The sequence below is a fragment of the Aethalodelphis obliquidens genome, unplaced genomic scaffold (assembly GCF_003676395.1).
Source record: "Aethalodelphis obliquidens isolate GAN/ISIS:26980383/991018 unplaced genomic scaffold, ASM367639v1 scaffold10, whole genome shotgun sequence".
Taxonomy (NCBI): domain Eukaryota; kingdom Metazoa; phylum Chordata; class Mammalia; order Artiodactyla; family Delphinidae; genus Aethalodelphis; species Aethalodelphis obliquidens.
This window is the reverse complement of record NW_020837954.1, coordinates 25,522,204-25,544,244: the sequence shown is the minus strand read 5'-3', so window position 1 is coordinate 25,544,244 and position 22,041 is coordinate 25,522,204. Positions and strand designations below refer to the sequence as shown.

General features: G+C 43.6%; 1 protein-coding gene across 3 annotated transcripts in view; it reads left to right on the top strand.

Annotated features, from left to right (window-relative positions):
- The window catches only part of PYGL (glycogen phosphorylase L), a 57,605-nt gene that overhangs the window by 14,058 nt on the left and 21,506 nt on the right, over positions 1 to 22,041 (top strand). For all 3 annotated transcript variants that reach the window (XM_027111219.1, XM_027111218.1, XM_027111220.1), the window contains exons 5-18: positions 5,765 to 5,896; positions 9,043 to 9,154; positions 9,471 to 9,553; positions 14,174 to 14,317; positions 14,821 to 14,913; positions 15,606 to 15,752; positions 16,143 to 16,306; positions 16,780 to 16,894; positions 17,468 to 17,569; positions 17,704 to 17,851; positions 17,954 to 18,012; positions 18,118 to 18,259; positions 20,156 to 20,363; positions 21,653 to 21,787. In XM_027111219.1, the coding sequence (XP_026967020.1) occupies positions 5,765 to 5,896; positions 9,043 to 9,154; positions 9,471 to 9,553; positions 14,174 to 14,317; positions 14,821 to 14,913; positions 15,606 to 15,752; positions 16,143 to 16,306; positions 16,780 to 16,894; positions 17,468 to 17,569; positions 17,704 to 17,851; positions 17,954 to 18,012; positions 18,118 to 18,259; positions 20,156 to 20,363; positions 21,653 to 21,787 (1,784 nt within the window). The remainder of the gene's footprint in view (positions 1 to 5,764; positions 5,897 to 9,042; positions 9,155 to 9,470; positions 9,554 to 14,173; positions 14,318 to 14,820; positions 14,914 to 15,605; positions 15,753 to 16,142; positions 16,307 to 16,779; positions 16,895 to 17,467; positions 17,570 to 17,703; positions 17,852 to 17,953; positions 18,013 to 18,117; positions 18,260 to 20,155; positions 20,364 to 21,652; positions 21,788 to 22,041) is intronic.

The following is a 22,041-nucleotide window of genomic DNA, read 5'->3' as shown; positions in this document are numbered from 1 at the left end:
TGTGCTCCGCAACGGGAGAGGCCACAACAGTGAGAGGCCCGCGTACCAAAAAAAAAAAACAAACAAAAAAACAAACAAACAAACAAAAATAATAATTGGTTCCCTTCCACAGTGAAGTAATCTAGGGCTACATGGTGAGAAGCCTAGCTTGGCAGGCATTTCCAGTTGGACCAAGATTTTAACACAACCTGACCAAGCAATACATGGACATGGTATCCTTTCTCAGTCTTTGTATCCTGTATGGTACTCATTATACCCCAGGATGTTTAAGGATTTTATTTCTTACTTTTCTGTGAAAGATTTTTTTTAACTCAGCAGATCAGTCTCAAAAAATTGTCTTTCAAGTGCATTTTCCCCCAAAGTCTTATGAAAGGTCACTCTTTATTAATCCCACCTATGACCTTTGCTACTTTTAAATGGCCTTATTTCAGGAAACCATCCCTTGTCTCCTGTGAGACCCAAGAAGTATATATTCTAGTGTTTTTAAAGGAAAAAGAGAGACCAAGTGGCTTTTGCTAGTCTCCAAAGCTAAGCTAGCTTTACTACATCATCACTTCTTTCATTACAACTGAAATTGAGTCAGAAGGACACCTAATTTTATCTACCATAGCCATTGTTCACTGGGATGGGATTTTAAAAAGCAAACATAAAAAAGAAACTGTTTCCGTGAAAAACAAAAAATATCTTCCAGGAAAGCAGAATGCCTTTTGGGGGCATGGTCACTGCTCTACTCACATCAGCTACATGGTTGCTCTTACAATGGAGAAGGCTGATGAAAATTGCACAAACTAGGAAGATTTTTAAAGGTTGATAGACTTTCAGTTTTTGAAGGCTCTCTTCAAGGAAGATTTGCAGTAATAAAGTGTGTGTTGTGAACTCCACCCCACCCCCCCCAAGGAAAACAATTTTATTGCTCAAATGCTTGACTTACCTCGAACTCTAATGGGGATCATTGAAACCTTCTCAGGATAGTCCTCTGAAAATGACTGGCCACTGGGAGGAAGAGGGGGAAAGGCAGTTGCGACAGCCTCAAGTTAAACAGTCACACACTAAAGTTCTGAGTGGAAAGACGCTGTTAGTAGAAATCTCAGGGTTGAATCAAGCAGTCTGCTGGAACATTCTTTCTCTTAGAACCCTGCTATACCTAGCCATGCACAGTTCACATTACCCAGCAAGCCTCCCTCTCCTGGCCATTGTTGAATTCCTGGTGTTCCCCAGAAACATTTACCAATGACTGGTACCATCAGAAAGCAAAGTTTGTTGACAACTCCTGTTGGTTGCTCACTGGTTCTTCATGTCCCGTGTATCCCACAGTTGAGGGGAAAAGCGTTTCTTCGAATTCAGTCACTCACAGAGGCCCTGAGCTGACCTCTGCTTCCATGCTGGCTGGAATAGATCCCACCGAGTAATCTCTCTAGGAAGACCCCAGATCCAGCTGCCATGCATCCCCCCACACACACACCACCACTGCCACCACCACCCAGGCGGGCACGCTGCTCCCCACGCCACAGTCTCCTGCTTGCTTTGTCTCAGCTCCTTTTCATCTGGGATGTTCAGATCCACACAGCCCACTTGTATATAAATGGAAGCTCTCCTCCCGTCTGGCCCCTGCCCTTCATATGGCTCAGCAAGCTAGTGCACTCAGGGATCACTGCTAACGTGGAAATCTAAATTTACAGACCAGTTTGTTGATTTGTTGGAAGAAAGCAAGATAGAAAGGAGGTTTATCACCATCCCGCAGCCTCTGTGGATTGAGCTGGGGTGGCTGGAGGCAGTTCTCTCTTTCTCCTCTGATCTGCTCAGACCAGCTTGCTTTTATGAAATATCTATTTTTCAATTTACCTTAAAAACAGGCTTTGCATAACTGAGGGAAGTGTTGGCTGATTTCTTGCCAAAATCAGGAAGAGACTCAATAAAGAGCAGCAAGCTAGGAGTCCTGTTCTCCTCCAGAACTTGTTAACCCAGTGAAATGAAAACCAGCCATTATTTGGCAGGAAAAATCAGACCAACATTGAGAGTGACTGGCTGACTAGTCCCTTGTTGCTTAACAGCATGTCCTCAAAAGAGCAAATGCAGCTTCTGATTTGCAAAGGAGGCCAGGAGGGGCCGGCCAGTGGTGGGAAGCCCAGTGTTCAGCCTCTCTTGTACGGGCATTTCACAGTGCTTGAGGGGAGAAGAGTCTGCTTCTGCTGCATTTTGCAGCAGAAAATATCTTGTCAGCTCACCTGTGGACATAATTTTCGAGAGGAATGCTGTTTCTGCCTCCTCGTCCTCCTGGTTCATGTAAAAACTTAAGGTGTATTTTACAACAGTTCTGAATGCTGAAGTGAGGCAGATAGGCCGTAAGGTTCTTTCCTGTTACAGGAAGCATTGTGTGTTCACATTGACCAGTAATTTGAAACCCAGAACACTGCTCTTGCCTAAGTGCAGCGTGAAGTGTTTTGTAAGTCAGAATGTTTGATCTTTGTGCATATCCTCATTTATTTTTCATAGAGTTTCTAGTTATTAACACGAGCTAGAGGACTCTAACTTAACCAATTTCTTATCAACTGATAAAATTCAATCCTTTCCTTGTTAAATTTTAATTGTATTTTTGTTCTCTTTATGAATGGGATAGCCGAAGTCTCAATTCTGAATTACAGTTCCTGACTTTGTATCGCTGTGTAGCTCCCTGCTGCACCGTGTACCCGCTGGCTACATGTTAAGATGCAATTTTTTTTTTTTTGCGGTACGCGAGCCTCTCACTGTTGTGGCCTCTCCCCTTGCGGAGCACAGGCTCTGGACGCACAGGCTTAGCTGCCATGGCTCACGGGCCCAGCCGCTCCGCGGCATGTGGAATCTTCCCGGACCAGGGCACAAACCTGTATCCCACGCATTGGCAGGCGGACTCTCAACTACTGCGCCACCAGGGAAGCCCCAAGATGCAAATTTTTAAATGGAAAATTTAAGACCCCTCCCCAGACTGCCTGAGACTCTGCATTTTAACAAGGTGCATTGTACTGATTAGCTCACATCTAGGTCCAGCCTTCCCTAGGCTTCATCCTGCATCTGCTACACCCTCCTGCAGCTCTCTAATTCCAGACCTTCTATCCGAAGATGTTGTTTCTGTGTGTCCCCTTTTCATTCATCATGATGCTGGTAGCTCTTGTTAATGGGCAGCTTACTAGCATTCCCAATATGATCAATGTTTGAATAAATGGATGTGTGTTTGCTTGTCTGGTTGTTGACATTAATGTTTTGTCTAATATCTCAAAAGATAGCTGTGTTTGTTTGCCTCTCTCCACACTGTGCCTGGGGCAGACACTGAACTCATACATAGGTGATCATGAAGGATCCAGCATTGTGTCATAATTCATCATTAATATCTTTTTAAACTAAAGCTGAGTTTTCTAAGAGGGAAGGATGAGGAATCAGGTAGGTAAAATAACCATATTGGGGGTAATCTCATTGACAAGGGAGCTTTGTACTAAAAACCTTACCCCTCCCTTCTTGCCAGAACACGATTGCATTTTTTAATGTATATGGAATATTTTAAAGGTTTCACTCATAACACCTTTACTTTAAAAATGCAACCCCAGCCCCACCATGTGTCTTTTGTTCTTGTTTTGGCATTTTTATTTGTTTCTTTATAGAAAACAAAATGCATTTGATGTCCAGGATACCCTAAATACAAATTAGATTTTTAAATTTTTATGAGAAATATTTTGTTATAAATTGACATAAATACATGGGAAAATGTTGTAATTGTCAATAAAAGAAATTCCTTACATTTTAGTATATGTCATTTTCAAAACGAATTAGAAATAATAGTTCATGGGACTTCCCTGGTGGTGCAGTGGTTAAGACTCCACGCTCCCAATGCAGGGGGCTCGGGTTCCAGCCCTGGTCAGGGAACTAGATCCCACATGCGTGCTGCAACTAAGAGTTCGCATGCCGCAACTAAGGAGCTGGTGAGCTGCAACTAAGAAGCCCCCCCACCCACCCCGGCTGCAACAAAGGAGCACACATGCTGCAACTAAGACCTGGCATGACCAAATAAATAAATAAATAATCATTATCAGATCAAAATTCCATAAGGATTCAATTAAACAAAGACTACAAAATGTGTTCTGTTGATGGGAATGTAAATTGGTGCAGCCACTATGGAAATAAGTATGGACGTTCCTTAAAAAACTAAAAATAGAACTACTATATGGTCCAGCAATTCCATTCCTGGGTATATATCTGGAAAAAATGAAAACGCTAATTCAAAAAGATACATGCACCCCAGTGTTCATAGAAGCACTGTTTACAATTGTCAAGGCATGGAAGCAACCCAAGTGCCCATCAACAGATGAATGGATAAAGAAGATGTGGTGTATATATATGCAATGGAATATTACTCAGCAATAAAAAATGAATTAAATACTGCCACTTGCAGCAACATGGATGGACCTAGATAATATTATGCTTAGTGAAATAAGTCACACAGAGAAAGACAAATACTATACGTTATCACTTATATGTAGAATCTAAAAAATAATACAAATGAATGCATATGCAGCACAGAAACAGACTCACAGATATAGAAAACAAATTTGTGGTTACCAAAGGGGAGAAGGAACGGGGGGAGGGACAAATTAGGGATATGGTATTAACAAACTACTATGTATAAAATAGATAAGCAACAAGGATATACTGTATAACACAGGAAAGTATACCTATTATCTTATAATAACCTATAATGGAATATAATCTGCAAAAATACTGAAACACTATGCTGTACACCTGAAACTAACACAATATTGTAAATCAACTATACTACAAATTAAAAAATGAAAAAAAAAGTAATAGTGTTCTGTGCCTATACTGAAATAAGCCTTATTAAGGGAGCTTTCTATGAGTAGTTTTTCTCAACCGATTCTGTGCTTTCAAGGCACAAAGCTCTTGACAGAAACCATAATGTAGGACCCATCAGGTCCAGGTATCCAACAATAAACATCCCTGGGAAGCCTCTCTCTTTCCCTCAAGCTAGACAATTGGATTCACAGATGTTAAGACACAGGCTTTAGAACTCACAGACCTACCATCAAATCTTACCTGTATCATTTACTATCCGTGCAACTTTGAGCAAGTTACAATTTCCTTAACAAAGGGAGAAGCCATAGATCCCTCCTATATTTGCTATGAGGATTAAATGCAATAATATGTATAAAACATTTAGAGCAATACTAGCCAGTATTGTTGTTGATTTAGGCTGTACGACAATAACAAAGATGAACTGAAATTGACAGAACCAACATCTTTCTTGCCAAAACAGTATTCTTGAGTTGATTCAGTCAAAAATATATATATATATTTTTATAAATTTATTTATTTGGCTGCGTTGGATCTTTGTTGCTGCACACGGGCTTCCTCTAGTTGTGGCGAGTAGGGGCTACTCTTCGTTGCGGTGCGCGGGCTTCTTATTGCGGTGGCTTCTCTGGTTGCAGAGCACGGGCTCTAGGCGCATGGGCTTCCGTGGTTGCCGCTCACGGGCTCTAGAGCGCAGGCTCAGTAGTTGTGGCACATGGGCTCAGTAGTTGTGGCTCGCGGGCTTAGTTGCTCCGAGGCACGTGGGATCTTCGTGGACCAGGGACCGAACCTGTGTCCCCTGAATCGGCAGGCGGATTCTTAACCACTGCACCACCAGGGAAGTCCCCCCAAATATTTTTAATTTGATATAATTGAAGGGCTAGGTCCACCGCTCCTGAAAAACAAATTCTAAGCCATGTCCTTTTTGCAGATAGAAGAGGCAGATGACTGGCTCAGGCACGGAAACCCCTGGGAGAAGGCCCGCCCCGAGTTCATGCTGCCTGTTCACTTCTACGGGAACGTAGAGCACACAGAGGCCGGAACCAAGTGGATCAACACGCAGGTATTCTGAGAGTCCTCGCGCTGAGCATTGTATAGAGGATGGCACAGCGTGTGACGTGTATGTGGTGTTGAGTATAGTGTGTTGTATATTGAATAATAAAGTATATTTTTATAAATAAATCTGTTACGTCTCTTGGTGAACCCACTCATTTTGGAGACCAGGGAGCTGAGGCCAAGAGAGAAGTGACTTCCCCAAGGTCAAGTGACTTACCAGGGTCATTTTGTCATCTGGTTTATAAGAAATTAATCAATTCTATAATCCCAGCATGCTTAGCTCTCCAGTTTTATATAAAGCTGTTGAAACCAAGATTGAATAAAGTTAAATGTCATTCCTCACCCCACTGCCATATGTACATTGACTTGTAAATTCTAAGGGGTAAATATTTTTAAAGTGAAGTATTTATTCAAAGGATTACCAGAGTTCTTCTTCATTACAAAGTCAAGAAAAACAAGGCAAAATATTGCAAAATGCACTCTGTTACTGTGTGCCAAATCACTTCTAGAGAAATAATGCTGGTGTCGGTCCAAGTGTGCTTAATTCACGGCCGTGTATTTATCCTGCCACCACATTCGAGTGTTACCCTGCTACTGAACAATTTACTTTTCAGCTCCTCTAGGGGTGGTTTGTGCTTTGCTGTCTTCATACGTCCTGATAAATAACCCCTAAGAACTACTGGATCGCACTGTCCAACCACTGGAGGCTCCACTTGAGATATCTGTTTAGTAAATATAGTCTTAGGCCAGAAAAGATGTCTCACTGGCCACTTTAAAAGCTTAAAGAAAATGGTAAAGACCAAGGAAATGCTGTTCTTATATGGCAAAATCAGGAACAAAATTCAGTATCATAATGCTAAATGCAGTTTGTTTGCGGACTCTAGACCCATGTTATAGTGGACTTCTAAGCTGATGCTTTATTCTGCTAATCCATGCAAGGCTATTCACAGTTCACAAAAGAAAGACTGCTTTTAAAGTTTTTCCTATCTGAACGTGATTTTTTCAGCATATGAAATAATGGATTAGAAGCTAAAATCGGTCATTATATATAATAAGGAAGAAACTAATACTGTAATTTCAAGATGTTTCCCTCTATCCACCACTCCCCTTTTATTTTGGTTAAACAATAGACCACAACTGAGTTGCAGTTGATTACAAATATGACCATAAGAACTGCAACAAATCAATTGTTAATATGCCTAAAGAATTCTCACATGTTTTGGGTATTAATCTAGCAAGTATTTGGTGTCTAAAACTTCCAGTGGCTTCTGATCTGTTTAAACGTACGCAGGTTATACTCCCAATCCTGGAAGCATTCTGTTTACTTCGTAAGTCCCACTGATGACCTTATGATGACCTGATGATATATTTACAAAGCACCTCTAGACATTTTCATAATACATCCAGAAATTCAATTAGGGAGAGTGTGTTTTTCTGTGCCCACAAAGGCAAGTTTATGGGGCAGATGTAATAAAGGGTGAGCTGACCCAACCTGTGCAGAATTTTATGGATTGATGCCACTGCCTGATCAGCCCCAGATTTGTAGCTAGTGAGGTCAGACCTCATGTATGCCTGCTGTGAAGGCTTCCAGTAAACTGAGTTACTTGTTTCATTTCTTGTGTCAGTTCAGGTCCTCTGGGAAGCAGACAGAAGGGAGAATTAGAAGTACAAGTGATCTATTGCAGAAATGCCTGTGAAAGATAAAGGGAAAGGGGACTGGAGGAGGGGGGAAGTCGTTCAGACTGCAACGCAGGTGTGACACCTGTGAAGAGAGAGAGGGAAAGAAGGATTCTCAGGAAGGAGCCTCACACTGCAGTGCATCTCTGAACAAGTGCCCAGGCTGATGGGACATTGCTCATGAGGGGAGTCCTGGCTCTCATGCTCCCACCACGATGGGAGCATCCCAAAGAAAGCACAGCCTCGTGTGAGCTCTGAGGTGGCAACTTCTCCCTGAAGTTCTCTAAAGGGACCTCCAAGCCATGTGCTTCCCCAGCTGCCTCAATTATGCTTTGAGGGTCAGAAGGACAAGTCATGTTTGGACCCAGACTCAGAGTCCCACTCTGTAAGTGACTTCTCCTGATTGACCACAACTTGCTCTTAGAACTCCAGAGATCTTTATTTCCTAGTAAAAGATATTCACATAAATGTGATTTATTACTCTGTGGTTATGATGTTCATGAAAGCATGACTGAATGTATGTGACTGATTGATATAGGCTAGAGTGTTTCATTCCTTCATAATTCAGCAGACCAAATTAAAGAGATCTGTGGTTAGGTTTCAACACTACCACTGACTATGACCTTGGGTAAGTCACTTCTCTCGCAGCTTCATTCCCCTCATATCCAAAACACCTTAAGTTGCACTAGATGATCTCTAGCATCCTCCAATTCAATCCATCTGTCATTCCCCTTCCTTAGAGCTTGATTCTGATGAGGCAGGGAATAGAAAATTGTCTTCTCCCACATAAATTTTAAATTCATGTGAAACATGGTTCATCTTCCCGTTCTTCTCTATTTCCATGACTGTCACAAATACTGAGCTAAATTTTCCAAAGCTCACCTCTTAGACACATCTCAGCTAATTATCAGCTTATTTGTTAGATCACTAAAATAACTCTTCTTCGTGCAACTTTGAAAAATCCAGCATAGCATTTTAAACATCATATGTAATATTTATCTTCATAAATTTCCTATTCTGCTAATTTTCACCATATTTGAAATCAGATCATTGAATAGCCTACATGAAACTTGTCTTGATTACTGTTTTTTAATGGGTACAGATTCACATTTACCACTTTGCACATCATATTTTGCTATCTTTAGAGCAATGGCTTGATCTTGAAACATGAAAGATCTGTGTCCAGATCAGGGCAAGGGACACAAAGGGAAGTCAGCGTGGAAATGATGTGGAGGACCATCTGGGACCATCTGTCTGGGTCATTCCAGCCATCCATATTGTTCCAAGTGGGAGAAGGACCGACATGGCCCCTAATACCACCTCCAGCCTTGGGACCCTTAGCTTGGTTTAGGGATCATACAGTTTGAGTTGGTGATGGAGCCAGGAACCAAATTCCAGCTGCTGTCTCCCACCTCTGTTCAACCTCCTCCATCCACATGGGTAACAGTAAGTAGCTGCTTTGGTTTCACCCCGCAGGTGGTCCTTGCTCTTCCATATGACACCCCGGTGCCTGGATATCTGAACAACACGGTCAACACCATGCGCCTCTGGTCCGCTCGCGCACCCAATGACTTTAACCTCAGAGACTGTGAGTACAGCGTGGGCTCCCTTTCCTCATGTGTACCTTTAATCTTTCTGTCCAATAATTAGAGCCAAGTTGCACTGAGTTTCTGATCCAAACTCTTTAGTGACTAAAGCATTATATGGAGCAGGTATGGGGCACATGGTTAAATCAGTCCTTCAGTCTAGACTGTCATGTGAATCACAGCATGAAGGTTTGCTGAAATCTCTTTGGATTTTTAGGAATCCCACATGGTACCCAACAAGCATCAGGTGAGATCAGGGGGCTTCTGAAAACAGTGGTTGGCTCGTCTGTTTATTCATTTTTCTAACGTTTCCCTCAGTTAACGTTGGAGACTACATTCAGGCTGTGCTGGACCGGAATCTGGCCGAGAACATCTCCCGGGTCCTCTATCCCAATGATAATGTGAGTGATCAAGCTTGCTTTCTCAGTGGAAACAGAAGCAGCTTATTTCAGAAGCACCTATTCAGTAGCCATAAAGCACATACTTAATACTGGGGTTTTTCCTTCAGTGAGGAATAATCACCATATCTCTTCCTGACTTGTGTAGATTTCCCCTCCCACCCATGTAAGGAAAACGAATTTGTACAATTCATGAAGTCAGAATTGGTGTTTCGCCCTTGATTAGTGACCCCATCACTAATTGGGAGGCTCTGTACATGTATTTCAAAACAAAACCTGGCTATAAAAGATGAGGTGCAGTACAGGTGAAGCACTCCTTCCTTTCCAAACAGAAATTTCATCCACAGCATCAGAAGTCCCTGGAGGTGTCTTGCCTGTCCTCTTCCCCTCACTCATGGGTCTCCTCTGACCCAAGGCAAGGTGGGGTCATGGACCTCAGAATAGACCCAGGAGCAGACACTTGTTTCTTATGCCACTTATTTATCTCATTAAACTTTTTCTTATAGGTGATCATTCCAAAGTTTACACGAAAAATAACTTAGTTTAAGAAAAAAAAAAAACACTTGGAACTGGATCTCAGATGACTGTTACGGATTTTTTTTTTTTTTGCCGTATGCGGGCCTCTCACTGTTGTGGCCTCTCCCGTTGCGGAGCACAAGCTCCGGATGCGCAGGCTCAGCGGCCATGGCTCATGGGCCCAGCCGCTCTGCGGCATGTGGGATCTTCCCGGACTGGGGCACGAACCCGTGTCCCCTGCATCGGCAGGCGGACTCTCAACCACTGCGCCACCAGGGAAGCCCACGTTATGGATTCTTAGTGGGTTAAAACATACTTAGCTCTAACTTCTCCATGAGTAAAATAATTTTCTGGACGCTATAATGATTTTTCTTTTAAATAATAATCTCAGAAGTAACCAAACTAGTACTCTGCTCCACAAAGATGTCCACAAAACAAGGATCTTGGGGACTAGGACATAAATGATCCTAAGACCAGATGTCCACTCAGTGTTAAATCCATCTCCAAGGAGGATTAAGTGGATTTGCTGCAGCATTTTTAGGAACTTAATGGTATGTGTTATTTTTCCTTTGGGAGAAACGATGTGGCTTCAGTACCTTAAAAGAAATCTGTAACTCAAAAGCAAAAGACTGTTCTGTTTCAAGGTCAATTAAAGTAAGAATCCTTCCAAGACTGGGGCCACACTGCCTAGCCAAACCCAAGCCTGCAGGATTGTTTAACTAGAAGGGGCTTGAAATTCATCCTCCTGTCTTCAGTAGGGCCCAAACCTAACTTTACTTGGAAATAATCATCCACAACAATTGATAACACATACTAGGTTAGCATGGGGTGCAAAGTTGACTAAATGCATTGGGCAGAAAAGGTAGCTCTCAGAGTTATGCTTGTTTTTAAGTAGAAGTTGATAAATCTTTTTCGTACTGTAACCACAAGAACAGACTCATTCCCTCTCCCCAACTTGGCCATAGCCCTATTTGTCTGTCTTCCAAGAGTCTCGCCCCCTGTCCTCACTCTGCAACTAATGAGATTTTTTTTTTCCTTGCTTAAAATTCTTTAAGGCTTTTGCTTACCCCTAAGAGAAGTACAGAATTGTAGGTGTATCTTCATCTATGTGGTCATCAGTTCTGACACATCCTCTGTGATCTTGCCCTAGCAATAGGTCCCAGCTGTAGAGGATTATTTGCCCTGTTCTTTCTAACCTCCATGCTTTGCCCAGGTTTCCTCTGCGTGCAGGGAATACTCTGGCCCTCTGCGCTCACCTCAAATTCCTACTTAGCTTTCAGGGCTCAGATAAAGAAATCACCTGAGTATTCAGGTCCCCAAAGTACTGTGTATACACTTAAATACAACATAAATGTTTTTAAAAACTGTCTTGTTTGATTTCAAGCCTTGATTATACATCTGTCTCTCCCCAGTAGTTTGAACTTAACTGAGGTCAGTGATTGTTTAATTAATCATTTATTTCTAGCACATTAAAAATTCCCTAACTCAATAAACATTTAAATTCATTGTGGATGGATTCATGTGCTTTTTTTAGAATAATGATTTCATTATATTTTTTACTATGAAACATGCTATTAGAAAAAGAAATATAAGCAATATAAAAAACTACCAAGTAAAAAAAAAAATTCCGAATTCTACCACCTATAAATTCCCATTGGTAATATCAATCCAGACAGTTTCCTATTAATGACTTTAAATTTTTCTTTTGGTTTTTAAACTTTTATCAAAGTTGTACCTGCACATAGTTTAAAGAGAAAAGCAGCTCTCTGAGGCTTACTATAAAATCAGTCTCCTATTTCCCACTTCCCCAAAGCAACTACATCCCCTTGCTTTGAATTGCTTTCCTGGATACTTAACCTCCATATTTCTAACAACATGCTGTTACTGCTGCTTCGTGATTTCCTCTTTTTACAATATTGACTCCCCGCTACTGAAGATGAGAGTTTAGCTCCCTTCCTCCCGTAGACTTCCACCCCCACCACAAAAACACGTTTTCTATGCCCACTCTCTCAACATAATTACATGGTGATTTGCACTAGCTCTTCAGCTAGTGTTTACATTATTATGACGCTGTCAGTGCTACAGACAGCTGATCTGTGCACAATACATGTCATCGTCTCTTGATTATTTTTCCTTTCCTTAAAATGTTCTCCTTTCCTGGAGTTAATCATTGTTTTGTTTGTTTGCTTGGTTTTCTGAGTACTTTTCCCTAATTTAGCCTACACTCTACCCCAGTCGTAGAAATTTCCTCTCAATATATTCAAACACCTTAGGTATTCTGTTGACTCAGTCTTCTTGAAGTCTCTTCTGGATCTCTTCTGGTTGGCTGCTCCGCTGTCATCCTGGGATCTACGTTTCCCATTGTTCTGAGGACGTCTGTGCTCATATACTCTCGGGGATCATTTGTTTCCAGGATCCCACGTCTTGGTTTGCTCCCTTGTTTTGGTAGTACACATGCCTGGGGCTTCCTAGGAAAGGGTGCAAGTGAGGTCAGTTTTTTTGAGACCTTGCATGTTGGAAAATGTCTTTATTTTTCCCTCTCATTGGGAGTTTGCCTGGATACTGAAGACTCAAAGTTTTTTTTTTTTAATCTCCTAGTTGTTGGTGTTGCCGAAAAGTACAGTGCAATTGGATTCTTGATCTTTTGTTTGAATTCTGCTTTTTTCCCCCTTTGAAAGCTTCTAGTCTCCCTCTCCCCCTCCCTCTGTCCCTCTCCAAAACCCCTCTCTCCGAGTGTACTAAAAGTTTTGGGGGGTGTGCTTTGGTGTAAGTCTGCTTTCACTTATCACGCCTGGGTACCCTTTCAGTCTGGGGGCACAGGACTACAGCTCTCTGACAAACAGTCTGGAATTGTTAAACATCCTCAACTGGTTCTTTAGTCTTCTTACCTTTTTTCTTTTATTTATCATCTCTTTGTCTTCCTGCTCACGTTTTGGGCAATCACAACTCTCTCTTCCAATCTTCCTATTGGGTTTTTCACTTTGGCTGTCATGTTTTAATTTCCACGTAATCTTTTTTTGCTCTAGATATTTTCTTGAAGCATCTTATTCGTATTTCTTGAATACAATATCTAATCTATCTGAGGATACCGGTAGTATTCTTATAATCATTCTTTTCTCTAATCTCTGTTACCTCTAAGTTGGCTTTTATTATTTTAACATGTTTTAGAAGTTTTTCTTAGCTGTCTAATGGTCCTTAGCTGCCCACTGAAACTTAAGAGAAAGGTACCAACAAGTTTTGGGGAGCTCTGTACACTTGTTTGGGATTTATCTATTTGGTTTCCCTCACCTGTGACCTGCTGGGGCTGCTTCCTGGTGGAGTTCCTCATGTCCATGTCTTTAGGTCCTCCCTCCTGTGCTGGTTGAATTCCCTAGAGAAGACGCTTGCAGCTTCTCTCCTGGTGGAATTAACACTGGCTGCCTGTGTTCTCAAATTCAGTTGGGAGAGAAGACTGAAAGCATCAGTATTTAGTACATAAACTTTCACTGAGCCTCTTCCCCCATTTTTAGTATGGGATGGTACCCCTGCCTCCCACTTTACCTCCTGCCCTCCAGTCCAGAGACCCCTGTTATACCATCTCCAGAGAACAGACCTCCAGCTTCTGCCTGAGTTGGCAAAGGAGATTGTCCAGTTGAGGGAATTGGAGAGGAGGTCTGAGGCCAACTGCTTCTTAGGCTCCCCACTAACCTTTTCCCCCTCTTCACCCCTACTTCTGGAGGCACCCAATGCTGACACTTCTTGGGCCTTTTGGGAGCTTCAGTGTACACACTGGGTTGTTCCTTTGGTTTTTCTCCACTACCAGGTCAGGATGCAGCTTTCCTGGATCTTCTGGTTCGGTTTACCATTTATCCATCTGTTTTTCAGCTTCTGAAAAGTTGTTGCTGTTGTCTTCTCTCCATTCCCTTCATCCTTTATCATGCCTTTTGTCAATCCCTTTACTGTCATTTTAGTGGAGTTTCAGGAGGCTGATGCTTGGCATTCAACCTGCCAGCTTCCACCAGACATCCCATGGGCTTTAGCCTTAAAGTCCCCTGCTAGGGGACGCCACCCATGTTCTGGCCACTCCTAGCAATGTGAGCCCTCTCACTCAGTCTCTCTGGCTTGAAGTTTTTTGAAGGGAAGGAGCTGAGACTGAAGCAGGAGTACTTTGTGGTGGCTGCTACCTTGCAAGATGTCATCCGACGTTTCAAAGCCTCTAAGCTTGGGTCCAGCAGGAGTGCCGAAACTGCGTTTGATGCCTTCCCAGATCAGGCGAGTACTCAGCCTGAACGCAGGCGGGAACAACTGAGGGCATCAGGACTTCCATCAGATTTACTCCTCTGTCTCCATGCTAAAAGAAATCTGAGTGTCTATATACCAATCAGAAACAGACTCACAGACATAGAAAACAAGCTTGTGGTTACCAAAGGGGGTGGAGGGAGGCAAGCTAGGAGTATGTGATTAACAGATACACACTGCTATACATAAAATAGATAAGCAACAAGGATTTCCTGTGTAGCCCAGGAAATTTACTTACCTATAATGGAAAACAATCTGAGAATATTTATATATAACTGAATCACTATGCTGTACACCTGAAACTAACACAATATTTTAAATCAACTATACTTCAATTAAAAAAAAAAACTGAGTAGCTACAGTATACTTAAAGCCTTCCGTAGAGGGCAGACGTTTTGTTTGGTGCACGTGTGAGGCATGGATGAGAACAAGGGCCTGGGCCGTCGGTGACCTTCACGTCGGTTTTCCCCTTGCAGGTTGCCATCCAGCTGAACGACACTCACCCTGCGCTCGCCATCCCCGAGCTGATGAGGATTTTTGTGGACATTGAAAAATTGCCCTGGTCCAAGGTCCGGATGCTTTGGCTTCTTTTTCCTTTGACTGGCCAGAATATCTGTGCTTAAGAGATTCTGCCCAAAGCGCCTTTCACAGTGTTTCAAAATAAGTCACTGTTGCTAACTTCCAACAATTAAAGGTAAACTTTGGCCTGGCGCTGACATGTCTCAGCTCTTACTGCTTTACAGGGAGTAAGACTAAGAAATAAATAAACACATTGCTAATGGGACACAGCTCAGTGGCTATATTAAGGCTTATATTGTGTTTGCCATTTTTGTGTCTAAAAGGATTCGAAATTAAACTCTCTAGCCTCAGAATACAGCTAACTGAAGGTGTCTCCACCGATTTTAAACATACTTGGTACTTTCTCAGAACATTACTGAAGTTTTATTCCTCAAGTTTTGTTTGTTTAATAAATGAAAGACAAGTTAGGATACTAGAGAAGATTTATCAGCATATGCTGTCCTAAATCTTATCAGACAATTTACTGCTTTTCCTCCCGCTCCCCCCCCCCAAAAAAAAACATGTTCCCATTACCTGGACCATCCAGGAACCTAGCGGAATTGTGTCTGACTGTATACATGCAGATAGAATTGTCCTGTTGCTGACGGGCAGGAGTTGAGGAAGTGTTTGGCCTGCAGGATGGGGCACACCTGCAGCCCGCCTTTCCTGCAGAGGCAAGCACTGAGCCTCCCTCTCCCCGCAGGCATGGGAGATCACCCAGAAGACCTTTGCCTACACCAACCATACAGTGCTCCCGGAAGCCCTGGAGCGCTGGCCTGTAGAGCTGGTGGAAAAGCTGCTTCCTCGACATTTGCAAATCATTTACGAGATGAATCAAAAGCATTTAGATGTAAGTCACTTTGACAGATTCATAACCCTTTTGAGAAGGAGGTCTAGAGATGTTAAGGGTGGCTGCAGTCTTCCCTCTTACCAAACCTGAGGCCCATCTTTCAGTCATTGATACATCAATGTATCATTCATTGTATCATATCATTCAATGTATCATATCTTTCATTGATACATCAAAAGCACTCAAGTCCGGGTGGGGCTCTGTTAATGACATCCTTTTGAAAATACTAACCTGGAGGGATGGCATCTCCCTAGGCATCTTCACTCCTCTCTGTGGGAGTGACGTCTTACCTTTGCTCCATCAAAGGTTTTGGTTGGGAAGTGAATGACGTTATCCCAGGGTTGCTGGAAACCTGAGTGACCAGTAAGGCCTTTCTCTTCCTTTGCCTAGAAAATTGCCGCCTTGTTTCCTAAAGATGTCGACCGCCTGAGAAGGATGTCTCTGATAGAAGAGGAAGGAGGCAAAAGGATCAACATGGCCCATCTCTGCATTGTGGGCTCCCATGCTGTGAACGGCGTGGCTAAAATCCACTCAGACATCGTGAAGAACCAAGTGTGAGCCTCCACCCCTGTCGCAGTGGGTCTCACATTGCTCAGGAATAGAACGGTGCTAGCGAATGCAGGGGTGCGGTTGGAGATGAGGAAAGGCCCCGTGAAATATTTAAAAGTAATGTCTTCTATACAAAGAACCCTTCTCTAAAAGGAAAAGGCCTTCCTCTCTGAACAGTCCTAATTCTAGACTTACAAGAAAAAAAACAAAACTCTTCTGCTCAAAAGTCTGATATATATGTCCGTGCCGGGAAATCATATGAAGGTGATTAGATTGGATTTTTTCTTGTAATTATTTTGAATTGCAAATGGATTTCTATTTAGAATGACACCCATAGCTGCTGTCAGCCCCTCTCTCCACTTTTATTTAACCTTTCTAAGCCTACACTCTGCTCCTTAGATCTAACCCTGAACTACATCCAGCATGCGGGAACCTGCCGTTCCAGCCACGTTTAGTGATGTGTCTCTTCCATCTCCAGATTCAAGGACTTCAGTGAGCTAGAGCCAGACAAGTTTCAGAATAAAACCAATGGGATCACTCCAAGGCGCTGGCTGTTACTCTGCAACCCAGGACTGGCAGAGTTAATAGCAGAGGTAACCGGGAAGTGCCGAGGGAAAGGGGGTTTCTGACTAGAATTCAAGAGGCAGAGAGTGCGCTTATAACTTGCAAATCCAGTCTGCAGCAGGGCCTGCTTCATCCCCAAGCCAGTGGCCTGTGCAACCCCACAGGGCTCCACACTGGTTTCATTCTCCGCCGTAGCCAGCTTGAAATTCTTGATTTCAGAAAAAGGAGACCCCACGCATTACGCAGCTGGCCCTGGTGAACAGTGCTCATACGACACACAGATGGTACCCCTGTTTAATAAAAGAGGATAACAGACATCCTCTAACAGGACCTTTGTCCTCTAATAGTAACTAGTAGAACCTGGGTTATTTGTCACCCTTTTTAGGTAGATTTCCTGTTTTTAACACTTAATACCACTGAAGGTATAGCAAGTGTTCTTCCCACATGGTGTTTTCAGCATCTCCTGTGAATGAAGCCATTCCGTGTGCTGTGGGGTGTGAGTGTTAGGGGCATGTGAGCCCTTGCCACAGACTGACAGAAACTGCTCATGTGGGCTTGACTGCCTTCCCTGATTCGAGTCACCTTTTCCTTTAAACTGAAAGAAAATCGGGGAGGACTGTGTGAAGGACTTGAGCCAGCTGGCGAAGCTGAACAGCTTCCTGGGCGACGACGTCTTCCTCCGGGAGATTTCCAACGTGAAGCAGGTGAGGCTTCCCGGTGTGGGTGCTTCGCCCGGCGGCACTTGCTTGGAGGGTTCATGCCCCACTCTTTAAAAACAGACCACCCACCCAATGCTTCTGAGTCCAAAGGGCCCTGGCCCCATGCACTGTCTCAACAGGAGAACAAGCTGAAGTTTTCTCAGTTCCTGGAGAAGGAGTACAAAGTGAAGATCAACCCATCCTCCATGTTTGACGTGCAGGTGAAGAGGATCCATGAGTACAAGCGGCAGCTCCTGAACTGCCTGCATGTGGTCACCATGTACAACCGTGAGTCAGCCCTGCAGCCCCCGACCAGCCCCCAGAGGTGGAGCGCACACCACCCTGGCCGTCCTCCGTCCTCCGTTCCATCCCCTTCTCCATCTTTTGCAGGCATTAAGAAAGACCCGAAGAAGCTATTCGTGCCCAGAACAGTTATAATCGGTGGCAAAGTAAGTTGCTTCTCTTCCCTGGGTACTTGGGGGCTCTTGTCTCTTTGGCCGTTTCTCCACTTCATCATGCCTGCATTCTGTCATGTGTCCACACCCTTCCCCAAGGCTGCCCCAGGATATCACATGGCCAAACTGATCATAAAGCTGATCACTTCAGTGGCAGAGGTGGTGAACAATGACCCCATGGTTGGAAGCAAGTTGAAACTCATCTTCCTGGAGAACTACAAAGTGTCTCTTGCTGAAAAAGGTAGTGCTGTCCTCACAAACCATGCGGGGCCAGGGCACATGCTAGGGATGGATTACACATTATAGAAGAATGGAGCAGCTGACCTCGGGAGCCAGTGACTTAGGATAGAAGGTGTCACTCTTAGGCAGAATACGACCCTAAGCTAAGAATGTTTAAGGTGACCCAAATGACACTGAGATGACTGTCCCCAGACTCCACATCAGAGGTTACATCTGCAAGCACATTTTCCTCTTCTCAGCTGCTCAGGGCTGGGTGTTGGAGGAGGTGGCCCTGAGGTTTTGGTAAAGTACAGAGCATGCTCTACAAAAGAAAAAAAAGATCTTCAGTTCCCAGCCCCAGTTCTGCAATAGAACACCAGTGCCCCAATCCCCGGATATTCCTCTGGTCACTCCATGGAAAGAAGGGCTGTCATTTGTTCATGTGGCAGCAGGGAATGAGGGCAGATGTCAGGCTGCCAAAGCCCTAGGCTTAGACGTGCCTCAGACAGGCGCTCAGAGCAGGCGTGGAGTTCCCATGTGGGGACAGGCAGACTGGCAAGAAGCCAACATCCCTTTCTTTTCTTATTTGCGTCACAAAGCACCACCCACATGCAAATGCCAACTGTGTGTTCGCCCTTTTCCCAAATTGAAAAGGGACCTTTCTCTTTCTGAGGTGTTTTTGGGTCCTCTGATGTTACAATTTAAGAACTGTCTGCATAAAGAAAAAAAGAGCCAGATTTTTATGGGCGCAAATGAAGATATGTCTAATCCACAAATAAGCTCCCAAAGTAAAGCTCTCAAAGTAAAACAGGTCCTGTGCTTTGTAGCGGAGGCACCGGAGGGATGCTGCAGGCAGCAGGAACTTCTGTGTGAATCAGACTGAAAGGTCTGCCCTGGGCACACCTCAGTTGCCTGTGGTTTATTTCCCTGCAGTGAAAGCGGAAGGAAGGTGGTAAGGGGTGGAAGGAATGGCACAATCCAGTTTCCTCAGATTGCAAAAGAGGGGTCAGGGAAGATTCTGAATCTTAAGGATCAAGAAAGAGAAGTTTAGATATATTTTATAAAGTTATGAAATAGAAGAAATAAAAATAAAACCATAACAAAAACTGAAAGGAAGAAGGGGGAGAAGAGAAGTGTAAGGTTGATAAAAAATTAATCAGCCCATCCAAGAAAGAAATGGAAAATTTTATTTGAGCCAAACTGAGGATTATAACCCAGGAACAGCAGATCAGAAAGTTCCAAGAACTGTTCCACCCATTAGAAGTCAAAGCAGTTATATAAGTTTTTCGAGACGGGGCTCTCCATTAAATGCTGTATTGTTGACAGTTTACAGAATCCAGATCTTCAGGTACAAAGTGGTGGGTCATTGTGACCCCTTGCAAGATCAAGGAGGAATGTTGTCTTTTAAGGAGTTGTCTTGTTGGTGCCAGGAGAACGTTGCTCTTTATGGCTGAGTAGATATTTCTGCTGATGGGGAAGTTTGGTCCATGCCTAATGCAGATACACAATGCACAGGAGAAGGGAGAGAGGAGGCCAAAGGGCAGGGAAAAATTTTCATGTTTAACTTTTTCTTGTCTGGCCATAAAATAGGAATTTTACTTCACAGTAGCGTCGACTTTTATAGCAGAGAGTCAATAGATGCTCTTTAACGTTTATAGACCAAGGAAGAGTAGTGTAAGCATAGAGTTATTCAGCACTGTGGCCATAACCACCAAGAAGCACATCAGAAAGGGGCAAAAGTGGTTGCCAGAGTCAAGGGGAAGCGTGAGATCCATCCTGCACCATTTGAATGTTTATCTTGATGTACACATACTACTTTAATGATTAGAACAGGCCAGCTAGGTGAATGCTTGGGTACCGTACAAGCGGATCCAGAGAGACAGGATCACTAATTCTGTCACTAATGCCTTGCTTGCAGTCATTCCAGCCACAGATCTGTCGGAGCAGATTTCTACTGCAGGCACCGAAGCCTCGGGGACGGGCAACATGAAGTTCATGCTGAACGGGGCCCTGACTATCGGGACCATGGATGGGGCCAACGTGGAAATGGCCGAGGAAGCCGGGGAAGAGAACCTGTTCATCTTTGGCATGAGAATAGAGGACGTGGCTGCTTTGGACAAGAAAGGGTGAGAGAGCACTCCTGCTTGTTGAGCAGGTATCCCCCCAGGAGGGTACCTGCCCACCCAGGTGTCCCATTGAGGCAGGTCCCATGAGAGTGACAGCAGAACATCTCCCATGAGTCAGGGGACCCTCCTGACCACAGATTAGTCTTGTTACACGCAGCAAGTGAAAGTGAACGGAGCTTGGGCACAGGTACGTGGGCTCGTTGCTATTTGTTATCAGCCATGGCAGAGCTGGCCTCATGAGCTGTTCACTTCTCCACATCTGTGATCTCTACTTTGATCAAAACACTGAACCAGTGTGTAGTTGAAGTTTTTGCCTATTATTTAAACCATCTAGTGTTCCTTTAAGACCTCAAAGAGATGGACTAAAATGTGGTAGATGATAGGCCTGGTTGTATAGAAGCACCCAGGATACTTGTTCCACTTACTATCTGGATACGTTTATTAACCTGGATTCAAGTAAGAAGTAAAGAAAGATGCTGCTCAAAGGAGCCAGAGCAATCACAAAATCTGGAGGGTGTCGAATATACTTCCCAACCCTTGGAAGTAAACTTTTGTTCAGTAGCAACAAATTTGGGAATCTGTGGGACCAAAGAGCAACTGTCGGGGACCTCCCTGGTGGTCCAGTGGTAAAGAATCCGCCTTACAATGCAGGGGATGCGGGTTCGATCCCTGGTCAGGGGACTAAGATCCCACATGCTGTGGGGCAACTAAGCCCGCGCGCCACAACTGCTGAGCCCGTGTGCTGCAAACTACAGAGACCACGAGCTCTGGAACCCGTGCACCACAACTATAGAGCCCAAGCGCCCTGGAGCCTGCACACCACAGCTGGAGAAGAGAAAACCCGCCTCCACACTAGAGAGAAGCCCACAGGCCACAATGAAAGATCCCGCGTGCCGCAACTAAGAGCCGACGCAGCCAAAAATAAATTAAAGAAAGAAAGAAAGAATAAATCTTTTTTAAAAAAAGCAACTGTACGACGCTTGTTTAGAGCCATAAAGCCTGCTTTGAAATGAATCTTACTGTATTTTACCGGATTAGACTATTGCTCTGTGACTAGGATTTTTATTATCTACTGTCCTTAGTGTCTTTGGTTACAAGGAACTAATCAAATTTAGTTGGGAAAAAAGATGTCAGGATCTAGTTAAGTATTATTTATACCCTGTTGAACTCTATAATGACTTTATAAATGCCATATTTCTGAATGCATTTTTCACAGCTAATGTAGCGTCCAGTGTGTCATTAACAAACATTAACAGAACCTTTTCTTATCCCCCGCCCCGACCCTACAGGTATAAGGCAAAAGAATATTACGAGGCACTTCCAGAGCTAAAGCTGGCCATCGACCAAATTGACAAGGGCTTCTTTTCTCCCAAGCAGCCTGACCTCTTCAAAGACTTAGTCAACATGCTATTTTATCATGACAGGTGAGTTCCCACAAGAAGATGGTGCTGTTTGGGCCGTGGAAAGGGGATGAGAATATCTTAAACCAACTGCAACACATGTAGATTAGCATAGATCTGTGATCTAATAAGCTAACGTAGACTTGGAAAGGAAAATTAGATATTCTCCACTAACAATGCAAGGAGAAGACTTAAGAATAAGACCCACAAATTTGGTATTCTTTTTCTCCTTCCACGGGTGTACCCAACTTTCAGATGCATCCGTGTGATAACATTCT